Source organism: Ammospiza caudacuta, chromosome 5 (assembly GCF_027887145.1).
Source record: "Ammospiza caudacuta isolate bAmmCau1 chromosome 5, bAmmCau1.pri, whole genome shotgun sequence".
Taxonomy (NCBI): domain Eukaryota; kingdom Metazoa; phylum Chordata; class Aves; order Passeriformes; family Passerellidae; genus Ammospiza; species Ammospiza caudacuta.
The window spans coordinates 69,601,983-69,628,815 of NC_080597.1; the positions used below are offsets into that span (position 1 = coordinate 69,601,983).

A 26,833-nucleotide genomic window follows, 5' to 3' on the forward strand; every position below is an offset into this window, starting at 1 on the left:
GTATTTGGCCCTTCAGGGCTGTATCATACTACAGGCATTCAGAAAGATGGTTTTAAGTGCTGATATCACTTCACAAGGAGTAACACTTCTCTGGTAATGCACTCTAACTGCTTTTCCTTTTCATGTACCTGCTACTTTCAAATAGGTTAGCTCAGTTGGAAATGATTCCTGTTAATGTATGGCCTTTGGAACTCCTCCTCTTACAAGAATTGCTGACTCCTCTCTTGATTTCCTGAGGTTCTGCCAAGCCTGAAGCTTTGCATCTACCCAACAGATTTATTACAAAGGTGTCAAAATTAGCAGCCTGAAGCAAAAAAAACCTCTGCATGTGTGTGTTCTGTTCAAAGGCAGAGCAAACAGACTTTGTGCTGCAGCTGAAACCAAACGACTACAAAGATGCAACAAAGAATGTTAAAAAGCAAGGAGTGTTAAGGTTTTCCTTCCTCTGGCAATTCAGATTAGCTAAGCAAATCTCACATTGCAGGGCTTCCACTTTGATTTCTGGTGAATGCAGAGCAGCATCACAGGAGAAGAGATGTCTCTAACTACCTGACTAAAATCTGAGAACAGGAAGAAAGCATGGAGCAAGTGATGGGGCTGGAAGAGAAGAAGGATCCTTGCCTAGTTCCTACTCCTGTCACTGCAGCATTCAGCTTCTGCAAGAGATGGGAAGATATGTATTTGTGTTTTACCAACCTTAACTTGTGACCCACCACAGCATTTTCACAAATGCTTATTTTAAATGTATCATTAGCTCCAACGAGTTGCTAGAGAGCAGTGTGAACCAAACACTGTGCTCAAAGGAAGCAATCTTAGCAAGTGCTATGTGCATTAAAGTATAAAATATATGGATTTAAGAACCATTTATATTTGCTTGCTTTCAAGCCAGGACATGATGTTAACCATGTTATTTGAATTTAAGAGGCATTAGAACAGACATTCACTTGGTGTGCTTTACATATCCAAAAGCTGCCAAAGTAACACTGTGCACTTTACAATGGAGCAAAGGGGATTCAGTGACCAGTCAGCATTCCAACAGCTACCAAGTCCTTCTGAAGCCAGAGAATGACAAATTTATGCTGCAGAGAGACTGAAAAGACCTTTCACTGATTGAGACAGTTGCACATATAACATGCTGCCATATCCTTCAACATGCCTCTTCCTACTGACATGGCTGAGTGAAATAAAAAGCACATTTTACTATGAAGATATTTTTGCTTGTGGTTTTGGGGGATTTTTTGGATCAGTAGACATATAGTACTGCTCAATTCTATATGTCATCTCTGTTTAATATGGTGCCTTTCCTTTCCTACAACATGCCCAGGATTCATGGAGATTGACTGAGAAAGTGCAGGAACTGACAAAGGCTATGATGATTTTATCTACATACAGAATTAGTTCAGCTCAGACTAAGGAGGTTCAGAAGCTATAAATAGTCTAGGTATGTCTTTGCTCCTCAAGTCTCAAGTAGAATTTATCTTACTAAGCTCTGCAAATGTCTATTTTTTTAAGTAAAGGCATCCCTTCCTTCCTCATACTATTTTTTTGGTGCATATTAGGTCAGCCTTTGACCCATCTTGAGGCTTCAGGTGCTGGAGAACATGCAGTTTTCTCCCTTCCTTCAGACCTATATATTGATGTGTACTCACTCACTTTGCATTGTATCTGCCCACTCTGGTGGAGATTCCTTGGACCCTCATCATTCCTGATTATTGGCCTCTGAGAGGCTGCACAAAGGAAATGCTGGCCCAAGTTATTTTTGGGACTGGGCTGCTACAGAAAGAAGACAGCCTCTTTTGCCAAAGAGATTATTTAGTAGTAGCAGTCCCGAATGAATCACTGATGTGCTCAAATGCTGTGAGCTGGCTCTAGGGCAGGACATAAACACAGCAGGATGCACAGGCTGGGTACTCAGTGGATTAGAAGAAATGCATGGAAGAGGGAAAATCACCAAAGCAACGTCCAGTTAGTGCTCAGGTGGACAGAAGTTAGGATTAAACACAACGTCATAGGCTCCTAAGAAGCCCATTCAGCTGATTTATACCAAGCAAAGATTTGCCTCAAGCCTGTTTGAGTAATTAACTGAAATTATTTTTGACAAGAGATGTGGTCTGAATACAAAGAACTCCAAATATTTCAGGGAGATTGGACAAGAAGACAAGATAAATTTAAGTGCTGAGAGAAGGGGAAGGCAGCAGAACAAACCTTTCATTCCAAAAATATGGCTAATCCTTTAACAGCCAACCAGCCTTGAGTATCTGAAATCTTATCTCCCAAAATATCACTTCTAAGCACACCGGATTAGCTGTGTTTACTATAAACTTTGTTACTGGACAGATGAAGGCACTTAGGGACTGCATATTTCATTTTGAATATAAATAAAGCTTTAATTAGCACTTACTGCTTTGTAATCTCACAAGCTGTAACGAATACCAACACTTCTGCCTGAAATACCTTCTTTTTAACAGAAAGAAGTGCCTGCAAAATCTTGGTTACTTGTGCTCGCCTGAGTTAGAATTGTAGATAATTGCCAAGTAGAAGGAGGGTTGTTCAACCTGTCACCTGTTGGGGAAATACTATCCCAAAATATCACAAAAAATTGTAACTACAAATTACTTAGATAAATGGGGAAGTAATACAATAGGACTTTAATAAATCAGGCAGACTCTTATTTACAGAAATCCTAAAATTTCATCCCTTTTCATTGAGCTGGTTGCAAAAAACAATTTGTTGGAGTGAGAAATCAGGTTTCTACCAAATTACATTGAGAATTCAAGTATCAGATCTCCTGCTTCCATGAGCATAGGTAATTGTATGGCTTTCTGACATTCAGGAAGACTGCTGCTTAAATGGCACAGTGTAAATTTTGTGAAGTAATTTAAGGTCATGTCATGCACCTCTCTTGGGAATCTTCCAAGGAAATTACAGTTTTCTGATCTGCAATTTATGTGCAATTAAGCAAAACAATTTAATTGCAGATTAAGTTTTTTCAAACCATCTAGCTAAAGAGAAGTTCACATGAGAATAAAAGCCATCAGAAAAGAAACTGCTCTATGATCAAATTATTTAAAAATCAACTTATATTAAAGACTTTCTGTTGTATCTATTTCCTATTCTGTTGTATCTTGTATACTATATAAATATAGCTTCATTAAAATGAACAAATGTTAGTCTTGGAATCCAGTAGGCAGGAAAACAGATGGCAACAAAACTAAAGAACATCTGCATCTTTGGGGATTTAAATCTCTTATTTGCTTGTAAGTAACAGTGACAAATTGAACATTAGAACAAAAAGTGCAGTTATCTGAAAAATCAGTCTACATCAAAGATGTCAAACACTGTGATTCATAAAACTTTAAAGACAGTAATTATCCTGAACAGCCTCTAAAAGGAAGAAAAAAAAAAAGGGGGAAGAAAAAAGAAAAAAGACAATGAGTGGAATTTCTAGAAGCAGGTTATTAATTACAGCCAGTGGCAAGATGTGCAAAAGGACTACCCAAAGAGAATTCCTGGCCTGAATAAAAGGAAATGTTGGGAACAGAGAGGAAAAGTGCTGAAACTGCAAAAGGCCCTGGAGCCTTTCTCTTATTGAAGCTGAGCTATGTGACAAAGCTACCAGAAACAAATGGCATCCCCTGAAGCAAAGCCTTATATTATGGAGGAAAAAACCTCCAACCTTGTGGCTGACTCTATAAATGGAGGAACAGCCAACAGCATCCTTTCAACTTCTGTCTTCAGGTTCACAGATCTTTCTATAATTATTTTGTTTTACTTTACATATTCTGTCCCCACTCAACTCTGTTAGGTACCAACCTAACACAGGAAAGTTAAATTGCTCCTTCTGGAATTCAGGTGCAAAATTTCTTGTCAAAACCATATGAATGTAGATGAAGATTCCTCCCGTGATTTCATCAGGCTGCAGGTGAAAACATCAAGCTACACATGGAGTGTGACTTGAGAAAGAATAAAAGCACACTTGAATTATAAGTTATAATAATTAGATTATATAAGTTATTGTAATTACAATAATTACATAACTATTATAAGTTATAATAATTTATAATAGTACTTGAATTATAAGCAAGAGAAAGAAGGCACATGAGACTTCACAACTTTGCTCTCCTATGGATACATCAAGAAAACTTGGGGAAGTAACTTCTCTGTGTCTGCAGTTCCCATCTGACAATGAGTTGGGGACTCTCTAGTTTCTGCTCATCAACCAGTCTTGTTTTTATTGAGAAAGTACACTGACAATGCACAACTGTTTGGTTCACCATGGAAAATGTTAATTTTTATTTTTGAAAATATTTAAACATCACACCCAGAAGTTTCTACCAAATTATCTTTAGATGGGATCCAGACTGGAAAACCTAACAAGACAGCAAAAAAAAAATAAAATTCTGGACTGTTACTAAACATACCATGAAAAAATCCCCCAAATCCAGAAACTAACAGGCTCAGGTAAAGACAAGGATGGCTTGGGACAAATAAAAGAATAAAAACAGGAATTCCTGATAATTAGTTTCTTCACTTGGACGTATACAAGTACCTGAAGTCACTTGCATTTGATATTGTGACTCAGCATGGATAACCACAGGCTGAGAGCTGGGAAGGGCATGAGACCAAAGCACAAAGGTTGGTCATCGTCTTAAAGAGTCCTTTAGAGTCTGGAATCCTGAAACATCTGCATTTACAGCACTGTACTCAATCAACAACAGCAAAGCTGTAAACCATGGTACATTTTTATAGTAAATGTACTGACAGGGAAAAAAAAAAAGATAGGAAGATAATGCAATCATGTGAGGAAAACTTAAAAATCAGAAAGTCATTATTTGTACTCTTACAGATATTTGAACATCTGAGCCAAAGCACTCACAAGTCAGGGATTTGGGATTAGCCATAGGAACTTCAATTAACTCTAGAGGTTTCCACTTCTGAGCCAAGGTGTACTGGCAGTATCTTATGCAATGTCTCTCTGGCAACTAGGATGGCTTCCAAAATTTGCTTTGGAGGTTGTGCAGCTGCATTTCCATAATCCAGTTTTTAAAGATCTATCTTGACACTTCAACTTATTTCTCACTTTCCCTGAGGCTTAGTAAAATTTAGTTACACCTCTTTACATATAAGCATATCTAACATATTTTTGCCTCATCTGTAAATCATGATTTCCCCTTTCAAAACACCAATTATTGAAACACACCCATGAGGGACAGAAATTTATTCAACTTCCTATACTTATATAACCCTTGCCAATAAGGAAAGTTGGACCAAAAGACCTGACAAAGCCTGATGTTATATCTCTTAATCCATCACAGTTAGAAGCAGATACTCTATGGAACTGGACAATCTCCAACACATCAGCCTGTAAAAATGAAATCATCATGATGAGCATCTGCTTTTCTACATAATTTGAAAACTTTCAAATGGCATATAATGTGCAAATACCATATTTGGAAGTCCAAGAGGAGTTGGTTGCCAAAGGACTCACAGCTGCAAGGACACTCAGTAGGCAAATAAGGGCCGAGGTTGTCCAAGGGACGGCTTTTTCAGAGAGTTCTTAATCATTATTATTGAGAAATCAAGAAAAAAAATATTTCCCATGGCTGGAGTTGTGGGTAGGCAGTATTACGGTGACAAAGGAGGTATGTAAGCATGTAACACACAGGAAGTTAAACCTCGTCTGGAATGAGTTGCCTCCAGAACTGGAAGCAGGATGGCTGCACGAGCATGGCTGTGAGCCCAGATCCATGAGCCCTGCTGAGAACATGTGAACATGGCTGTTTGGCTTCCGGGACCTGGCTGGTGCAGCTGAACGGGAAAGCAGGACGCTGCCAGGCCAGCTCCAAGGGCTTTGGGGAGAGATCAATTACCCACACAACACAGAAATACCAACAATGACCATGAGCCAGTTATCCCCAGTCACAGTAAAGGCATGGCTAGACTACATCCAGGACAAGAAAAATTTAACTTCCACACACCAGCAGCCCTGTGGCAAAGCCCGTGGAGAGTCTGGACTCGGAGCCACAGAGGAATAGCTCCCTCCTGCCATTCTGGGAATACAAATTGCTCTAAGCACCAGACAGGAGGCAAGGTCACAGCCTTGAACTTTGCTGATGTTCATGGCTTTGGAAATAAATTACATTACCCAAAGGTGGAATGCAGGGTGTGTCCAGGGCCCTTGACTCAAGAGCTCTTAAAATGATTACATTCCAGTGTGCTTAGAAAGTACAGTTTAACCAAGAGGGCTGTGCCTAATTGCAGTATGCTTTTCCCCAGGTACAGCTTGGTATATATAGGGGTGGAACGGTATTTAAAAAAAGAAAAAAGGGGAAAAAAAGAAAAAAAGAAAAAAAAAAGACAAAGAGCTCACTTGTTCCTGCTAGAACAAAGGCTGCTTCTGGATACCAAACACTTGGGGAAATATGGGAAAACATCAGGGGCTGAAGTCTGATTTCTTGGCAGTTGAGGTCTCGGAAACCAGCCTCTAAGACTGCAAGCTTTAACTTTTGCAATACATCACCAAAACCATTAAAGAGAAGCTTGTAACACAGCAAACGCAAACCGCTGTAATAATAAACAGGATTTTCATACTGCAGCAGAGAGACTACTGCTTTTGGCTAATTTCCACTTCATTCCAATAGGATGAGGTTGTAACTATGAAAAGATGTGTTTCTATATAGATAACAAACAAACAAAGGTCCAACAACTTTCCTCCCTCTTCAAAACTTTTTCTGTGACTCCTCTATGTTAGATTTCTATTTCTCCCTTTATTTGAGTGGGGAAAATAGGAGGGAAAACTGTTCTTTTCTAGGGCTATACTTGTACATATACAAGGCTGTCAATAAATAGAATTAGAATTCTACCATCATTTAGCAGTGAATATGCACAAAAATGAAGCTGACTTGCTACTGGACTGCATACGACACAGTGTATGGATGCTGAAATTGTATTTTTTTTCAAAATCTTCCTCAATGTGTAATGACTCTGTACTGTTTTCATCTGAGGCAAAGTGGTTCAGGATTGTGGGCTTGAAGACAATGTAGCTGTAAAATCTTATGCCTGTGTTTATAGAAATAGGAATAAGTGGATCCATGCTCTTAAGAAGTTAAGGTTTGTGTGATCAATTAATATACATATGTCTAACTGCATGCATTTTAAAAAATAAATAAATTTTGCTGGCTAAAATAGTTATTTTTCTTTTTGGTTGTGGCCTCATATGAAAAGAAAACCAATAACCCCAAATATTGCAATTTATGTAAGTATGAACGCACCAGAAATTGGATCAGGTATTGCAGATAAGGCAATGATACTTTCACTGCCTTGCTCAAACCAAAAACAGGAAATGCCATTTGCCATGACAAACGACACAACTGGCTCTGAAAGTGGCTGCTGAAAGCAGCTCCTCCCCAGTGCCAGTGACACAGCAGAGATGATGCAGAGCTGAGTGGGGCTGAGCAGAGCTGCAGCACAGGCTGCAGGGCACTGGGGGCAGGTGCTCTGCTGCGCAGGACAAGGGACAGCTGCTGGACTCTGGGCAAGGAGCTGCCAGCAAGAGCACTGCAGTCTTCTGGCTCTGAAAGTAGCTGGGAAAGGGGAATTCTTTCCTGAGATTTCCCCTAAGGGAGGGGATCACTGAGAGATTGTATTGTTGAACCCTTGGAAATTAGCCAAAGAATAGGCTGCATTGACTGAGCTCCTTACTAAAAACAAAGCCTGTTCTAATTTCAGCATGTGTTCCTGGCATTAATGGACTGGAGCCCTAAGGCAAGGCGAGGTAGAGAGCAATCAAGTTCTAGTAGAAAAAAACTGTGTTTACACCAAGCAAACTACTTCAGAAGTTGCTGAGCTCCTCCCAAATGCTGTTATTCTCTGCTTAAGAGGGAAAGGAGGAAAGGCTTAACTCTGTGCAGTACAGATCACATTAATGAGACAGTGCAATTAGAAATTGTTATCAATTGTTGCAATCAAAGGCATTGTTCCTATGTCAGAGACAATTAAGCACAGCAGATGTTTCATACCACAGCACAGATCAAAAATATCTCAATCCATGAACAAAGTCTATTTGCATATTTAATTTATATCAAATGTCCATAATAATTCTATTTTTATTATAATAATTAGAAATATATTTTTTTAATTTGTTGGTAATTAAGACAAATATAAAAAAGCAGGAGTCTGGATTATCAAAAGAATTCTGCAACCAGTGCTCAGTAAATAAAGAAGACAGTGTAGAACTATTAATAATAATCACCTTGCTTATCAGTTTTCATTGTTTTGGTTTGACTACTAAAAATAAAATTCATGACATTTTTCCCGTTAACATGATTAGTCTACAAATTCATTCTCATTTGAGGTATGATTATACACAGTCATTAGGATTTCCTTACAATACATTTGCTTTTATTCTGATAGCTTATCTCCCTTTTTCTCTAGGTAAAGGATGCTGGTTTTCTCTAGCCAATATATCTTAGTTTACTACACACTCTCATGTGCCTTGGCTTGCAAATGTTGTCTATCAATTTCTCCTAATGCATTAAGTGCTCTCTCATAATCAGCAAATGCCATGTCTAGCAGCAAATCATAAATGTTTGCATTTCCATTCTGTCATTAATCACTCTGCTGTGAAATACCCAGCTAAAGATTATCCATTCTTTCGTCTGGCTAAAAACCTACTACAGAACTGATTTATGAATGAGGGTTTTGTTATCTTAACACTTTAGGTGAAGGACAGAAGTGTGAAATGGCTGTGGCCACTGAAATCTCAGGTGGAGCTGGGAGTTTGCTGGACTGCAGAGCAGCTGCAGATCTACACATCCATACACTTGTCCACTCTTTGTTTTGTTCCAGTGTGTGTCCATAGCTGAATGAGTGCTCTTCTCCCACACACATCTTATTGCAAATCACAAACACTTTTGTTCATGTACTAATTTTCAAGTTTCTCAAAAAACTGCCAGCAGACTCACACTGCTCAGAAATTGCAAGTCTGTTAATGATTCTGAACAAAATCATAGAAATGTGCCTACTTGTGTGACTTCTGTGATGCTGCTGATATCTAATTTATCACGAGATAAACATTTGCTCAAAGCTTATGTTTACTATGTTACTGATATGAAGGCAGCTTTCAAGTTCCATTTTCCTGATTTTCACCAGTGATTCCTGAGGGCCCAAAGACAGGATGGGAGCACTTCTACTAACTGCTTCTGTTACTACAGAATAGAGGGACAGAATGTTCTAGGGGACAATGGACTGGATAGAGTGTGCATCTGACACAGAAGCCTACAAACCCTTCTGCTACTGTGGGCAGAGATCTCAGTGAAACCATCAGGCTGCTAAACAGCAAACTACACTGAATACTGTCTTCATGGGCAGGAATTGTGGTTTTCTTCTCATCTTTTGAGGAGGATTCTGCCCTTGACAGAGATGCTTCTCTAAAAAGACTGAAGTTCACGAAAGCCTGAGTCTGTATATACCACTGAGGCACAAATCTTTCATAAAGGCCAAACCCAAGCAGAATGAAGGGGAAAGTGAAGGAGTAATCATTCAAAGGAGGTCAGGCATCAGCCAAATGAACTTTTTACATTGCAGGAGACTCAGGGTCTCGTTCCTCCTGGTGAATGGGTCAAGGATTGCTCTTCTTCCAAAAGGAGGAAACCTCCAGGCACATGTGGGTGTATCTCAGAAACTGCGTATTTCCTTAGCCTCCCCTCACCCTAGTGGGTTATCAGGAATGTGCAGAAACAAATGACTGACCCCAGCTCTCAGCAATGCCCAGGAATGGTGTACAGAGCCAAGCTAAGGAATGGGTTTGTACATCCATGCATCAATGGACGCTTTCCACAAAATCCCAAATACCTTGGCACTGTGCTCACTTTGACTCATCAACCCTCACTGGAAGCTCATGAAATAAAACATAGCATTGTTGCACTGAAGGTCAATACTTTACTGTTTGGACACAGGATTATAATTTATAAACCTATTAGCTTTTTAAAAGAGGTGCACAGTCAATATCAAGTCTATTTTATGCCAAGTAAATTTCTGATGGCGTTAATAATCAATGCTCACAAAAATTACTACAGCGGCTCATTGGGTAACAAAGGGGAAAATACATTTCTCACAGAATAAACAACACTTGCTTAATTTTTATCAAAAAGGCAGATTCCTCACCTTACAAACTCTCCCAACTCTGGAAAGGATTGTCTTGTCAGATGTGCCACTATCTTGAGATATTTCTCGAAAAAAGAAGTAGATTTTATCATCATCTGGGTTATAGGTATCTGGGATAGGAAAAGTCCCAATGAATTTTGCTCCTGGAAATTAAAAGAAAAAGGGGGTTAAAAATTTGAAGAAAAGCCTTAGTACTTGCTGCTAAACTCTGCATTTACATTACCTCTTTAGGTGAAATAAAAATATTATATAAATATGTAGCAGCAACTTTCTTACTAACTCAAAGTGAAAATCATAATGAAGTCTGAAGTATTTGCTCTCAGGCTAGTGTTTTTGTGTGTAGATCTTACTACCACTTGCAAAAGTATGCAGCACTGGTTATCATTCTTTGTTTGGAAATAGAGTAAGTCCCAGTACAAAGTACTGCCTACACAGATCTACCTCACTGCTTTTTCCTCCAAAATGAAGCTAAGTAGATTTTTTGAAATCACCTGGTAGAATTTGAATATATTTAATTAACTCATGGCAGCAGTTATCAGTACAGAACTATACTACTGTTTACTAGAGATAGCTTGCAAAGGAATGTTTCCCACATATCTGTGATACAGCAATCTTACTGACTGTATCTACCAAATCTGTGGAGTTTTTAACTTTTTTTTTTGTCAGGGTTGGGATTAAATGTGTGAGATGGTACTTTTTGTTTTGATTTAGATGTTTATTAGTTCTTTTTTATATTATAGTCTCACAAACTGTGAGTTCTGTAGTACTTCATTTTAACAACCTAAAAAGTGGAGCCATATCTCTCCCTCTATGAGGCCTTTTAAGGATAAACTATTTAATTGAGAAATGATACTTAAATTATTTTTACTTTTTAGCTCAATAACTAACTACTTGTAGTTTGTAATGTGGACTTTTTATTTAATTATACAATATCACCCAAATCCAGGAAGAAGGTGAAGAAGGACTAGCTTCTGCTTTAAAACTTCTATCTTGTTTTATATATATTACTATTTCTAAAGCTTTAAATTCTAAGTTTTTCACTATGTGATATTACACACTTCTATTCAAACTATACACTAATAATCTTAGTTTTATCATTCCATTTTGGAAATTTTCTCTATGGCCTGAGGTCAAAGGTAGTGTTCTCTTGGGGGTCAATGTTTGTCAGCACAGAAAGTCTAAAATTCTCAGTAACCAGGGCTCCAACACAGTGCCATGCCGGGATTCCCCAGTTGGCACAGCAAACTCCAAAACTGGTTGGTCTCTCTTAAGGACCCAGCTCTTGGATGTTCTTGGAAACAGACTGGCTGTATCAATGTAATGATTTGTTTGGGTTATTTAAATCTGCTTTTTGCAAAAAAAGCCTTGTTGTGGCATGCTGGGCCATTGCATTATTCCAGGTTCCCTCCAAGGCAAGCGTGGGTGTCTGCCTGCATCTTGCAGGCATGCTTACAGGGCCAAGATGCTCCTCACTGCTCCCAAGATCCCTCATCCATGGCCTCCCATCCTGCTCAACCTGCCCACTAGTTGAGGGCTTTTGTTTTCAGTGTTGGGGTTTCTTGTTTGTTTGTTTTCCTTTTACTTTTGCACTAAAATCAGAAACTGGAGCAATTCCAGGGTCCAGCCAACAACCCTGCCTTGCGCAAATGAATCAGCTGCTTGGGGCAGGGGTTCTTAAGACATTCCCCAGTGTGCTGCAATAGATGAGCTCTTCTGAGGGCACTTGGATCAATGGTGCTTTTCTTTAAACAGAAGTGGCTATACAAATACAGTGCAAAGAGACCCTTGACTCTAAAATACATTCTTTCAGCAATAAAATACACAGTCTTTGTCCCCCAGTATCAGGTAGGCTGCAGTAGAAAGCAATAAGGAGGGTGGTGTAAGAATGCAGAGCAAACAGAGCACACTGTTTATATGGGGGAATACTATTATCAGCTTTCAATATATCTTCATGCCTTTGTCCTTTTCATAATGATTGTTGCTTTATATTAGCCTTGAGGAATTTTCACCATGAACTCCACAGTACACATAGAAGAAAAAGGGAGCCCTTGATTCAAAAGTTTTCAGTCTGAGACAAAGGGCCTGAGACAAAATGGGATGTGTTTAAGTGCTCAGTGTGCACCTTTGTGACAGAAGAGTAAATTTATGGGTGAAAATAGTCACAGTGCTGCTTCCATTTTAAACCTTTCTGTCACTAGAGAATGGTGTCAGCAGAAAACATGAAATGATGCAGGCACCAAGATCTATAAATTTAAGTCAGGATTTCAAAACGAGCTTGAGGAAAATATTCCTTACCCCTCAGGGCCTGTAAGGCTACTTTGAAGATTATATCTCTAGGCATGAATAAATTCATAAATATGCTTCTAGTATGGTTTCTTAAATGTGTGGTTAGCAAAATAGCCATTAAAGAGGAAACCTGTGAAATTCTTCTGTTCCATGTTTTTGAAAGTCACATCCTTTTTTTTCCTTAATCCACATTCACAGAACAAAACACTGAATGTATGGGGGGTTGAAGATTAAACTTCATTGCTTTCCTTGGCAAGCCAAATGCAAAAATAAATGTCTCAATACCAATTCCTGGAACACATTTAGAAGAATCACTAACTAATTAAAGGAACACCAATATTTAACGATTTTAAATCACAACTGAAAACATTGAAATTGAAAGTTAAATTCGAGCAGAAATACATTGTAAAAGATATGAAGATGAAGTAAAAATAATTAAATGGAAGAGATTATGACCTCAAAAGCACGTAATGTTCTGTAATTGAGATTTTTGTCTCATCTTTTCTAACCCATCTATCCAAAATATAAAAGTGCATTTAAACTAACTGTGAATTAGGCTTTTGGATTCTTTTCATGGGAGAAAAAACTAATTATGATGATTTTAAATGGCTGTTTTCCCACAGACAGATCTATCCCCCCTACTATTGTCTTCAGCAGCAGATCTTCCCACATATGAAGTCCATGGCTAGATTGCATGTAACCAGCCCAGGGATTAATGGCTTCATGAGCTCTGGCAATAGATGGTACATGTCCTGCTTGTGCTTTTTTCATGTGGTCTGATGGGAAAAGCTGATACAGCTGGTTCTTCACTGCTGGGGTGGCTGTTGGTTACCTGCTGGCCATCATCTCTTCTGAAACCAGCAGTGATTTTTAGCAGTGCAACCTATGGAGAACTTAGGCTCAGAAAAAGAGAAGCACAAAGCAGTGGCTGTCCCAGAGCACAAAGAAATGAAAAAGCAGCCCAAAACAGTGGGAAGCAGCACCTCTGTGTAGTTGGGCTGCCAGAAATACATGGCATGACAGAATACAAAGGACAGTGCTTACCTCATTTACTATAACCACCTAGAAATCAAGCTCCTAACCCATTCTCAGCCAGGTCCTCTCTCAGGGAGGGACAAAGTGACAATGAATAATCCTATTTTAAGACAGATTCCTACAATAGGTGGGGTGAGTCACCCTCTGGAAGTGTCACCTCACTCAGTAAATTACAGAGGCAAGCAAAAGGACTGAGCTCAGACAGGATGCTACATTTGCCTTTTAGAGCTAAGGGAGTTGAATCCCATCCAAAGTTCGCAGGATATAAAGAACTCTGCCTCCAAGACTTTGCCCTGGAAAAGACGACTAAATTGCTATGAAAAAAATGAAAAGGAAAAAAAAAGAGATGAATGCAATTCAAGGAAGCCCTGGTTCCAGCTATGGCCTTCCCTTCCTATGGAGGAGGGAGGAATGTGCAGCTGCTCACTGGGTGCCTGTGTGTGGGGCTGTGGGTGCTCTCTGCCCACGGGGCTGGCACGGGGCAGACTCGGTTCCAGTGGGTGGCTCTGCCATCCGGAGAGGGGCCACCAGCCCCACGTGCCTCATCCCCGGGTGAGACAGCTCCAGTGAGCAGCTGTGGGAACCCCAGATGGCCCAGCCCTGCTCCCCTCTGCTCCAGTGCCACCCTTGCGGGAGGACGAGCACGTGTGGGCCTGAGTCATGGGAAAGATTAGCTGCCTTCCTCCTTCCCCCTCTGCAGAGCTGCTATTCACTCACTGAGATTAGGACATGTCTTAATTAGCCAAGATAGAGATGCCCTTCAAGGAACTGGAAGGTATCCCACGCATTTTTCCCTCGTGCTTTGTCTTTACCTCCCTTCCCTCAGGGAAGGATAATTTTGTTTCCAGAATCAGAATAAGACTAAACTTTAAAAATATTAAGGTGCATTATAGCAAAACTTCCTTGGCCCTCTGGAAAAAAACAAGCTGTACATTTTATGCTTATCCTAAGTAAAACATGAGTCATGCATGGTAATAATTTATTTCCAATTGTACAATTATCCAAGTATGTACAACTTTTACTGGAGGTCTAACACATGCTTGGTAAATGGGCAGTAGAAGAGGGGATTTACATGAGATGGGAGTTTTAAATCTGAAATCAAGTAAATATTTTCTTTATACCAATATTGGGTGAAAGCACAGAAGTATGTAATTGGTAACATTACACAATAAACTAGAAATACATTGGCCACCCTACGGCTTATTGCAAAAATGATGCCATCATTTCAAGTTGCACTTCAAATTTTCTCCAACCTTAAAAGGACTGTTTCAAAATATTAAAAGCACCTAGTTTATGTCTATGCCTCTTAGTATAACACTGAATGGATTGTGTTTGTGAAGTCTTAGACAGAATTGTGGCTGTAGGGTTTTATATGGCTGGAAACAAGGTAAACCTGAAGAATATATAGGGTCTTCAGTGTTTATATAGTGTGGGGCAATTTTCACCTCACAGTCTAGCACACTAAAGCTGTTTTTCAGACCCAGACATATTAATATACTGTTCTCCTTAGAAAAGTTTCACAAATACAGATGCTTTAAGTGAAAACAGAATAAACTGTGAATCAATCTAAATGAGAGCGGAAAGCCAGACAACTCCCCCCCCCCTAAAACATTTAAACATTTCTCAAACCTATAGTTTATTCTGTTTTCTTGTACTGTTCCCTTGCCTCAAACTGCTCATGAAGAAACAATAATAAGAGAAAGAAATGTTTGAAAATGTATTTTTAAGCTACAAGTTCTTTTGGACTGGCAGCTGAACCCTGTAATGCTCATCAATGTGGATCTATACTAATGATTGCACCAGATGCTCCTCAGGGCCAAACCACAGTAAACCTTTGTTTTTACCTTATTACTGCATCCCTTAGGAAAGCAGCTGCCCAGCCACCTTTCCATGCTGAGCATCTGCAGGCCATCAGTGATAAAACTGGATATGCAGTTGCATGGTTAATTAGAATTAGAGAACTGACTCCTGGATGGACCCATTGCGGTTCATATCAGTCCATTTCTGCTCTGCACTGCACAAGAGGTGTGTGGAAATCAGAGATGAGATGGGAGAGGTGGGACAAGAAAGACTTTCAGCACAAGAAATGAAAGTGGGATAGGTCAGTGGAGTGAGATTCTTCAATCTCCTATTTGGAAAGGTAAACATGACTTTCAAGTGGCTTTCTCTCCTAATCTCGCAGTAGAAATCCTGGAGTTATGGAGTTGCATCTAGATAGAAATTTAAGGCAACAATACAGAATGAAGAGAAGGGATAGGGAAAAATTATTACGAAAAAAAAGAACATGTCCTCTTGTTGAAGTCTCAAGGAGTTAAGAGGCACAATTATCCTTTTTAGAAGTGTCTGCTGGGAAGACAACTTAACCCTGTGGTCAGCAGGCCCTGGCCTTACACTGCACCCATAACAGTCACACAGGCATCCTGAGCCAGGACCAATGTTGCCACATCTTTAAGGACAGTTGACAGCTAAAAGGGGGATGCTTTAATTGAGCAGGGTTAGCTTGTGAGTGAAGTTTTCCATGTTACTCTGTGTGTGGTTTGAGACTGGCTGGGTGCAAATGCAGCCAGTTTTTCAGAGGGTTTACTAGCTCCCAATGTTTTTTAACAGGCAAGAAAAAGCAGTGTTTTGCTTGGGAAGCTATTTTAGTGTGCCCTTAGTGGTTTTAAAATGATCCTCACAGCAACAAAGGGTATTTTTCCCCCTAAAAAAGGGAAAAAAAAAAAAGAAAAAAACCTCCTAGCAAAAAATGTGGGATTTCTAGTCTGTTGTTTCAACATGCTATACAGAACAGCTTCTAACAAGTGACTGGAAAATACAGTTTAAAACATGATTCTGACAAGACTGGATATAGAAGCATTTCAGTCATGATATTACTTCAGTGGTAGGATTATACACAGATATACACATCAAAGACGGAAACTATGATTAAGTCTTATGCTCCCACTCTTCCCTTAATTAGCATTTTCACCTCTGTGACTCTTCTCAAGTGCATTTCTGTTCCACTAAGCTTTTTTAAAAAAGCCTATGTAATCCAAAGCCTCCATGGTACAATATCTATATTTATAGTTACTGGACATATATTTATATAAGGAAGGAGCTATTAACTTCAGAGGCAGGCACAATGCAAATGACAACAGCATATGTTTGGGATCTTACCAGTAAGCCAGTAATGTTCAGAAATGTCAGTTCTGATGTAATGGTGGTCGTGAGAAGGGCCCAGAGAACGTGTCAGAGCAGTGTCTTTGCCAAGGAAATCAGAAGCTGTTCCAGCATAAAGATACTCATCTGCAAATGAAAAAGAAATAGGGTTCCTACAGCTGTGGCATAAAAAAAAAAAAGACTATTTACATTTTGTTGGGTGAACAACACCTGTGTTTAATTGGTCTATAAACTAATTTAATGCTTTAAAATATTATTGGGTCATATTTTAATGGGTTTTTCAGTTCTGTGAATTTATATACTTTTAAATGAGAGTGATATTTGTAACTATATGTCTGAGAAATAATGCAGTCAACGCCTAATTTTCAGATCTTTTAGGCACTCAGGAAAGTAAATTTCCCAGGCTTTAATGGGAATTGGGCTCTTAAGGGTATAAAGGTCTATTTAATCAGAACACCCTGTCCCATGCACCTGGGAGCCAGGGTGAGGGCATGGCCACCTGTCCATCCCAGCTACTCCTGTGCCCCAGGACTGCCATGGCCCCAGTGGCTTTGCTGCTCCTGAGACAGAAAAATGGGATGGATGCTTCCCCACTGGAATGCTGCAGCCTGGCCCATTCCTGGAGCAAGGATCTCCATCCAACACTTAATTCACAAAGACTAATTCAGGCACAATCCAGGGAATTTGTGATAATGGCAGGAATATGGCTACAGACACAAATCATCATTTTAACACAGAGTGCTCTCCCTGAAATAAAGGACACATTTTGCATAAATAAGGCAGCCAGAATTTGCCTCACAAGGACACTACATCTGTAACACAGTGCCCTGAGCTTGCTGCAACTGCAGTCACTATTTGGTCTTCTGCCCCTTTTGTGGGCAATGAAAATACTAAGGAATGCACAGTATTTTCTGTTTCCCTTCATATCTCAGTACTTTTCAAAAAGAAGCAAAGAAACAGTATCACTGTAAACCTTTTTTTTGCTTTTTTACCACATAGTGCATTTTTAAATACTCTTTCTTCTGTAAAATAACAAGCTTTATTTGTGGGAGAGGGTTTTTTGTTTTGTTTGATGACCTGCAGAAATAAATCTCTTATTCATAAAAACAAAAAAGTTCATGTTCATAAATTATAATTTTACAAAAAGCTATATGATACATAAAAATCCCCTTCCATAAGTTCTTCATCCAGGTTTTCTGATACTCCTGGGTTGAAACATTTCACAAGGTCTTTCAGAGAGAAGCCTTTGTTGAGTGTGAATGCAGAATAAATACCATTCAACTCTGATGTTTGTGCTTTCATTTGAGAAAGATGTAAATGCACTTAAAAAAATAAGATCAAGGGAGGGAAAAAAAATCAACAAACCAACCCACAACCCATGATCCACAAGCACTTTATTTGTCCAAAAAAGATCTATCATCTTTCTTTTTACCTCATTATTATTGTTACTTCTGTATTATTTCCATGACAGTTGTGGAAAGCACATCTTTCAGACAGCATGTTCCCTTTGTAAAGAAACAATCGTGCATTCTGAAAGGTATTTGTCATAATGAGGGATGGGCAGGGTAATTGGTGTTTGCTAAGTGACAGGCACTCTGTGATCAATACATCTGAAGGGCCAACAGAAATTCTCCCTCCTTGCTCAGGCTCTGCTGACAAGTCATTTTCAGCACTTCTCTCAGCATTTGGTATCTCTCATTCCAAGTTTCTGTAGCAACCTGAACAGTTTTGGTGAGTGGTAATTTGTGAGGATGGATGATGAACAGGTGATTTTTCAGTCAAAAAACTACTTTTTCAAATTTATCTATAAGTCTACTTGAAGTGATATGCCATCTAGTACTAGACTACCTATTTCTACGAAGAATGAAAATTACTCAGTTGCATTAACTTACATATATGAGTGAAAATATAGTTAGATATGACAGCTCGTAAATGTGTAACTGAATAAAAAGTGTTCTCTGAAGTAAGTAATCTTTACTGCCATTTGGCAGATTAATAAAAGTAGATGGAGAGAAGTCACATGCCAAGGTTACTCTGCTCATTAATGGCAGAGATGGGAAATGATCTCACCTGAGCTCAAGAGCAGCATCTTACCCATGAGCTATACTGCTCTCCTAGTTCACTTGGGAATAAGGTAAGCATCCAAAGACAGACCAAAACACATTCTCTGGTCAGGCCTGTAACTCCTTACAATGCTTCTTGTGCATTATTGTGAAGCACTTGACACCGGTAACAGTCAAAAAAGAGTACTAGAATACCCTGATCATTAATTTTATCTAGCTCAAAAATTGTTATGCAGCAAAGTTCATGTCTTAGCTAGCTAAAAGACAGCAGCCTCTTCATTTCACAAGATTTAATAGAACAGTCAGAGCATGACATGCTACTGAAATTAGGCAATGCTGTAATAAATCACAGAGTTCTACTGCTTGCATTAAAAAAAAAGTTTAAAAAAAAGTTAAAGTTTCTGGAACCCCATTTTAAAAATAGACTTCACGGTCATTAAAGAGGACTAGGGGTCTCTGAGAAGAATAAGCACAGGCTTTAATCTATTGTTTTTAATAAAGGAAGTCCTGCCCCATCTGTAGGGTCAGAATCACAAATCATCTATCTTATTATCTGAGAATAAAGACTGAACATTAGTCATATTCTTTTTATAACACAGAGTGACCGATACTTCAAAGCACTGTCACCACTGCTCTTTGGCTGCAAATGAAAACGTCATGGTGCTTCACTCTTATCTTGTATTCATATGCTCGACGGACAAGTTAAATGAAAATTGTCCAAAGCTATGAACCAAACCATGACAAAAGTAGCTCTTATAGTGATTTGAAACGCAGAGGTCAAGCTGACATTCCAAATGTCAGACCACACAGTGCTGCGATGCACGCAGCAGGCAGAGTGCACTATCTGCTCCCCGGCTCCCGGCTTCAGAAGTGGCTGCTCGAGTAAATAGAAACCTCAGAAACGTATTTATGGAAATAGTGCATGTCAGCAGACTTCAAAGGGCAGAACATATTGATAATTGCAGAAAGAGGCCCACAAGGGCTTCAAACACTCTCTGTCCATGTGGGTTTTTTTGTTGTCCTCTTAAAGGAGCAATGACTGGGTGAGGGTGAAACTGCCTTCCCACCCAGCTGACAGAGGCTTCACTGCCATTCTAATGCCTCTATTTGCACTGCTGCCTTCCAGCTCTCCGGTGTCTCAGCCTGAAGGCTGCCCCAGCTCTGAGAGCACAATGGGAACATGACCAGTGCCAGAGGAGCTCCAGCAGTGGCATCTGCTGAGCCCCTGGGCTCACCCAGAGCCATCGCAGGTCCGAGGGCAGCACCTGGCTCTGGTGGCTCCTTACCTGCCATCACTGAAGCAAATGGCTGCTGGGGATCGAAGGGGCACTTCAACCTGCCAGACTCCAGGTTCTGGGTATCCAAACGGAACACCATCTCCTGAGAATAAACACAAATTCATTATCCTGGCGTGGCTACAGGGAAAAACTTACTTAGACAGCCTGTTCTGCTAGTGCACAAAGTGAAGGTGTGTTAGACCATGCAGCTGCCATCTCAGCATTGATGTTTACAGTCTGTGTCTGTTTTATATCTGGATTTTTTCACTCAGTGTTTTACTGTATCCTGGTCACTCTGTAGTGAAACACAAATCTTAAAAAAAAAATTCAATTCTTTTCAGAAAAGAAGAGATGCATTGTTCATTTCTACTCCAATTAAAAGCTGGATTGTACTTAAAAGGCACTGGCTTCTATTTGGGAAAGTGCTGATAGACTGTATTGCAACAGGAGACCCTGAAGGGATTCTGGCTGACTCTGAAATTTCTCCAGGGACTGCTGAATAATGTTCACAACAGACACAGTTCAGACCCTTTTAAAATGAAAGCAGCATATGCTCTCTCTTATTATTTTTAACAAGGCTAAAGATACAAGAGATATCAGAATAGTTTCTTCCTTGTAGTTTCCAAATACAGTATGATTAATTCCTGGGTGACAGAACAAGAGCAGAGAGGAATATAAAGAAAATAAGTTATTTAAAAATTATTGCCAATGTTTTCAGTGGGCAATCAACAACTCTATTCCTGTAGGCATCCATTTGAAGCTTTATTATAGTTTTGAATTGCCAGCAGGGATTCTTTTACTTGCCCCTTTCAATGGTTTCCTGAAAGTACAGTTAACCTGAAATCCATAGTGAGTCCTGCTGAAGGCAAATTGATAGCTCAGAGGAGTAAAGTGAATTTTCTGCAGGTATAGGGACTCTTCAGAATTGTGCTGACTTTATGAGAGGGGAGCTTTATAAGAGGAGAGCACTTCCTACAGAAGTGCTTTTAACATGTTTTCCTTTAACATGTTTTCCTTTAACATGTTTTCCTATCTACAGTGATATTTAAAATCCCAGAAGTGCTCAGAAATCTAATCAATGTATTATAGAAACAAAAAATTAAGAAGCTAGTTTAAAAAGGAATCAAAACATCTCCATGACTTCAACAATTAAAAATGGATTAAGTGATTTTAATTACTTTAATTATTCCATATCTCTACCTTGCAAGAGGCCAGAAGAGTACAAATGACAAGCAAGTATGTCCAAAGATGGCCACATAGAATAAGACTTCACAACACATTAATTCAATTCATCCTTAATGCACATCAGATTATAAATGACCAAACCTTTCTATGTTATTGAGGTGCCTCCTAAACTCTCTAGGCTCAGAAGACAAAAGCACAGGATATTGAATAATTAAGCTCCTTAAGAGAAAAGAAAAATCAATTCCAATCTGGGAACATAAATTCAATTTCCTCCAGCAATCCTAGCTCATAGGGAGCGGAATTTGATCATCAAAATACTTGTTACCTTACCAAACCTGTGGAAAATCAGGCAAACCAAATTCTCAGGCTGCTGAAGCGAGCACAGCAAGGATAAAACTAAACTAAAAATTAGGCATTTTTTTTCCTGACAATGCTGGTGTCCCATTGTTCTTTGTTCTAGGATGTGGAAGCCTGAGCAGCTCAGAGAACCCTTGCCTTATCACATGGGAAGAGGCTGTCTGCAAGCCCAGCAGTACTCAGGGGACCAAGGGAGTTACAGATCAACATCAAATATTTCAGACTTCCCCCAGACAAACTAATGGACACTACCAGGCATTCACACAGAATTTACCTCCTGCTTTCACTTCAGGCAAAGCTTTCAAAGAAAAGAGCATCCCTTGGAGAGCTGTGGCTAACAGCATCAACCAGGCCAAGCCTCTTCTCCACCAGCCAAGAGAAGTTTTGGCAGCGACTCGAGCAATAACAAGACGAGGACTTTAATCCCCTTTAATTGTGTGATCCCGTTGGGGATTTGTACTGCTTCAAAAGCAGTGGCTGCTGTGGTTTTGAGTCACCTGATCCACAGTGTTTTCCTCTCTGTTTTCACAGCACTGGCACTGGCCAGGAGAGCACTGTGCAGATCCACCAGCAGCTTTCAAAGGTCAGCAGAGCACTGCCTGGCTTCCCAGCCTCCATGAGGCTGTCTCAGGGCCTGGCTCTCCCGAGCATCCCACATCTTCCTGGAGAGGCTGCTAATTACCAGACACTCATTATCTGTTATTAAAACCCAGAGATTTAATTTATTTTTTTTTAATTTTAAAATGGTGAGGGACGGAAAGAAGAAAAAAAAATCTGAGAGAACGGATTTCCTGGCTTCAGTTCCTACAAGGAGACATTTTCAACTGCCTGTCAAATTCGTATCACTGTGCCTATCCCCAGCACCCTCCTGCCTTGTCACATTTATCTGGAGAGGTGGTGGAAGGATGGTGGCTGAAGAGTGTTTGGGCCTCCAAGAAGGAAAGGGAAAATATGCTTGATGCCATTCAAGGCTGCTAAGTGAGTAGGAGGCTGTAGAAGAGCTGCTCTGCCAGAGGAGGCAGGAGAAGTGCTGAACACTGTCCAACCTACCCCTGCAGCTGAGCAACCAGGAGGAATGTGGGAGAGGCAGGACTGGGGGACAGGGAGGGGATTAGGAAATACAATACCAGGATTCTTCTTCCATTTCCTCTCACAAGGTAATTGGTCATGTCTAGCTGAGACAGACCCCTTGTCTAGACTGGCTGGACTGAACAGTCAGACCAAATCCATAACTTCATAAGGTCTGGTGAAAACAACCTTCACAAATGAAGTAGATGAAATGAAGTAGGGCAATGATAGAGTGAATAAAGAATCTTGCTAATGACCCAGAGGTAAATCAGAGCCTTATTTATACTCTTGCTGAGAGCTGTTCTGGTCTATTCAGCTGTGTATTTGATCATTCAGCTAAGAAATCAGCATGATACAAGGGATCTAAAATTTCAGTTGCTTCAACCAGAATATTTAAGGTAGCAAAGCAAAGAAGTCTACAGAATTATTTCATTGTAAGCCGAATTATACACCATATACCAGACAATACCAGGAGCATGAATGGTTTATTAGGCAAAGAACACTGCTGTGTAGTTTTCTCTGAGTTTCAGTTTTCTTTTGCATAAGCAGCTCCTCTGGGTTGGTCATCCAACCCACAGATTGTGGGGTACACAATGAGAGATCTCAGTCTGGGCAAGCATTAATTCCTTTTTTCTTCCATGAGGATCTTCCCTTGATTCCACGTATCAGTGATAGAACAAGGTAGAACAACTTTAAATGAAAGAGGGTAGGTTTACATTAGATATTGGAAAGAAAATATTCTCTGTGAGGGTGGTGAGGCACCAGCACAGGTTACCCAAAGAAGCTCCATCCCAGATGTGGATGCTCCATCCCCAGAATTGTTCAAGGACAGGCTGGATTGGGCTTTCAGCAACCTACTCTAGTGGAAAGTGTCCCTGCCCGTGGCAGGGGTGTTGGAATTGGGTGGTCTTTTAGAGCCCTTTCTACCCAAACTGTTATGTGATTCTTATTCTGTTTCAGGTTAATCCATTTAGTAACTTTAGATGTCATTTCTTATACTCCAGAATTTTACCCAGCCTTGAAGAAAAGAGAAAGCTATTTCTAAAGCAGCATAGGAAGCCTGCACCACAGGCAATCAGCCAGACAGGTCACATCTCAACACTGTCTGAGAACAGCGCCAGTGGGATAAATATAGCCAAGGTGTGATGCATATAGGAGTTAAAAAGAGACTTGTGTACTAAGTGGCTGCTTGACACAACACCAGAATTCTTATGTTTTGGGGGTTAGGCCGCAAACATTTACCACTTAGGATAGAGATTTCTTTGTCACCAGCCAATGAAGACCAATCAGCTGCTAAACTCCAGCTCAGGAATATGCCACAAGTGATGGATGACAACCAACACCTCCTCAGTGACCAGACTGCAACACATTGCAAAGTCCTGAGACGCTGTCCCTGCATTCAGGCTCAGAGACCCTTTTCAAAGTGCTCATTACTCTCACGCACAGGGCACAGGAATCCCTCTGTGGACCAAGGGAATATGTACATTAAAAGACAGAACTACAAGTTTCATCTTGAACTCTGAATGTATGTGCGTAAGGAAAGTATGTGCAGAAATGACTTACTAGAAAGGAAGACATCTGGGTTAGATGTTCTCTTCACTTAGTTAATCACATGGAAGTGTCATTCCAAGGAACTTTGTGTATTAAGCCTGAGGAAAGTGCTTTGTTCAGAAGTGATATGCACATACCGAATGTGAGAACGAGAGTTCCTGTCTGACCTGCAGAATCCACCATTTATCCTGTTATTTATGCAAGCTGCTGTCAGGTCATTTTTTACACACTCACATAGTATTTTCCAATCTATGATGAATGCTAAACAAGATGAGGGCTATTCCTTGACATGTCACACTAGTGAGAAAGTTAAATTACCTCTTTGTGAGTTCCAAGTTCAATGTATCCACAGAGAGGGTGAAACGCTCCTGTGCCACAGACATAAACATGGGTCCGGTTGTACGGCTGAAGAACGCGGATAAAATTGGCACATTCTGTCTGTTGGGAAAAGAAAGATAAAGGTTACTTTTTGTATTCTTCTTTTCCACATTATACATTCTACTAAGTTTCAGCCATAGCACTGTTATGTTTAAAACTACTGTAGCAGAGACTGTTTATGAAGCAGTTCAAAGCTGCAACAACTACAATTTGACAGTGGCTATCTACGAGGCAGTTCATCAATCCGACTTGCAAACCTAATTCTACTGTAAGGCTTACAGCCACAAGAAGCTGTGTGCTCACAGCATGGTTTGGAGGGCATCTGTTCAGCCTGTGCTGCAGCAAACAACACCTGCCAACAACTGGGCAGAGGTCGCAGAGCCACTGGGTTTGTGTGGCTACCAGTCCTCCTGCCTTTGCTTCCCAGCTCAGGGTGTTTTAACACCAAAGATTGCATGATTAAAGTAACTGTGGTTGGCTGAAAGGCTTCAGCACACTTCCAAGGATATGCTTTGTCTCTGCACCAAGCACATCTTACTGGTGAGTTTTACTTGGTCATTTCTGAGTCCAGTGGGCTGTCCTGGCTCTATCTGGGCTTGCTCCTTGCTGGGAAGCACAGGCAGATGCTACATGCTCCAAGGATGGTACATGGGCTGGAGGAAAAGGCTTGCTCTATCTTTCCCCAAAATGAAATTAATACAGAAACACAAAACAAGTACTCCAGAGGTACTCCAGAGAAACACAAGATCAGTTCATACTTTCTAGACATCATCCTACACCTAAGTAAAAGTCCAAAACAAATATTTCCCTCCCAGAACCCTTTCCTTCTTCTCTTAGGATAGAAATAGAACAGCACAAATCCTCCATATACACTAGTATAAGAATATTCTTATACCAGTATAAGAATATTCCCAGTGCTCAGCAAAGGTGTTGTTTAGGTATTGACTGCTGTAAATATAATGCTAGCAACAAGTTGGAATAAGAAATTGAAATTCTTCAAGCTGAGAGTGTTTTGAGCTGGAATCTACCTCGATAATCAATGTGCTGGACAGAAATTAGGAGATTTTTTGGAGACAAAATGAGGAAATTTTATTTTACAGCCAGGAAATGTTTACATTTATGGGGCTAGGCTCTAGACACATGATGTAATCTGTGCTAAGCAAAACATATAAAAGTTGTATTGTGTACACGTATGTACCTTAAATATACTTCCTAAAGAAAATTTGTGGTTCCAGGGAAAAGCTATTGAGTCTGAGATTTTCTTTTAACCCCAACTGAAGCTGTCTGCAAGTTAAGTTGATTCATACACTGCTCTACTTGTCTGTTTCTTTAAAGAATTATAGTGAAGTTACACTCAGGACACTCCCAAAATGAAAAGAGGCATTTTAATGTGAAAAAAGAGGATTTTATGGGAGTATTGCCTGGTATACATTTCTGAGGTAAGTCCATTCATCTCTCAGCTGCATTTATTACATCAAAGAAAAATCTAGCATGATTGCTGCCTGCAATATTGAAATTTTTTAAAGTATTAATATTTGAAAAACAACAGAAATGTAATTTTTTTAATTAAGAAAAAACACCATTAATTCAGAAGAAGTGTAACAAGAGCTTACTAATGCATTTTGTGCATTTAGTAACAAACACACAGATATTCATAAACCACAGCAGTAATAAAAAATATATATCATACTTACCTGGGCATCTTTCCCAGCTAATTTGCATAATTCTACCTTCTCTTTTGCTGCAGGCCAGTAAATCTGTAACACAGTAAAAATAAAACAAAGATTATGAAGATTATAACCTGTCCTATGACTGACAGAATAATTATTACACGAATAAACAGTTAAAACAGATTTATGCATGTTGAAAGACCTTGCCTGTAAGTTGAAATGAACATGACTTCAAATACAAGATTCCATTGCAAAAAGTTAAGAGGTTTTAAATCAACCCCCTCATCTATATTTATTTCTTCATTGGCTACATGTACTTTTAAAAAGCATTCAGTTGATCTGGCCAGGGCATCTTGTCACCATTATGTTTCCCTAAAAGTTATGATGAGCCAAATCATCTGGAAACTAAGCTGATTGCAAAGCCAGGCAAATTACATTTGTGAAGAATTTAGACCAGTGGACTTGGCATAACTGTTATAAATAATACTTAGCTCTTTTTGCCAATTTTCAGATGAAAATAATTAAGTTCAAAAAACTAAGGATAGTTACAGGGAAATTGTAGAACAAAAAGTACATTTGACAGAAATCAACAGTGCATGGTTTAAAAATGTCACCCATCAAAATTAACTGAGTTTACTGA

At 39.7% G+C, this 26,833-nt stretch overlaps 1 protein-coding gene across 1 annotated transcript in view; it reads right to left on the reverse strand.

Moving 5' to 3' along the window:
- The window catches only part of SEMA3D (semaphorin 3D), a 148,311-nt gene that overhangs the window by 37,943 nt on the left and 83,535 nt on the right, over nucleotides 1-26,833 (reverse strand). The window contains exons 4-8 of the mRNA XM_058805919.1: nucleotides 26,218-26,280; nucleotides 24,464-24,583; nucleotides 19,994-20,087; nucleotides 16,642-16,770; nucleotides 10,165-10,307 (exon numbers count right to left, since the gene is read on the reverse strand). Coding sequence (XP_058661902.1) covers nucleotides 10,165-10,307; nucleotides 16,642-16,770; nucleotides 19,994-20,087; nucleotides 24,464-24,583; nucleotides 26,218-26,280 — 549 coding nt within the window. The remainder of the gene's footprint in view (nucleotides 1-10,164; nucleotides 10,308-16,641; nucleotides 16,771-19,993; nucleotides 20,088-24,463; nucleotides 24,584-26,217; nucleotides 26,281-26,833) is intronic.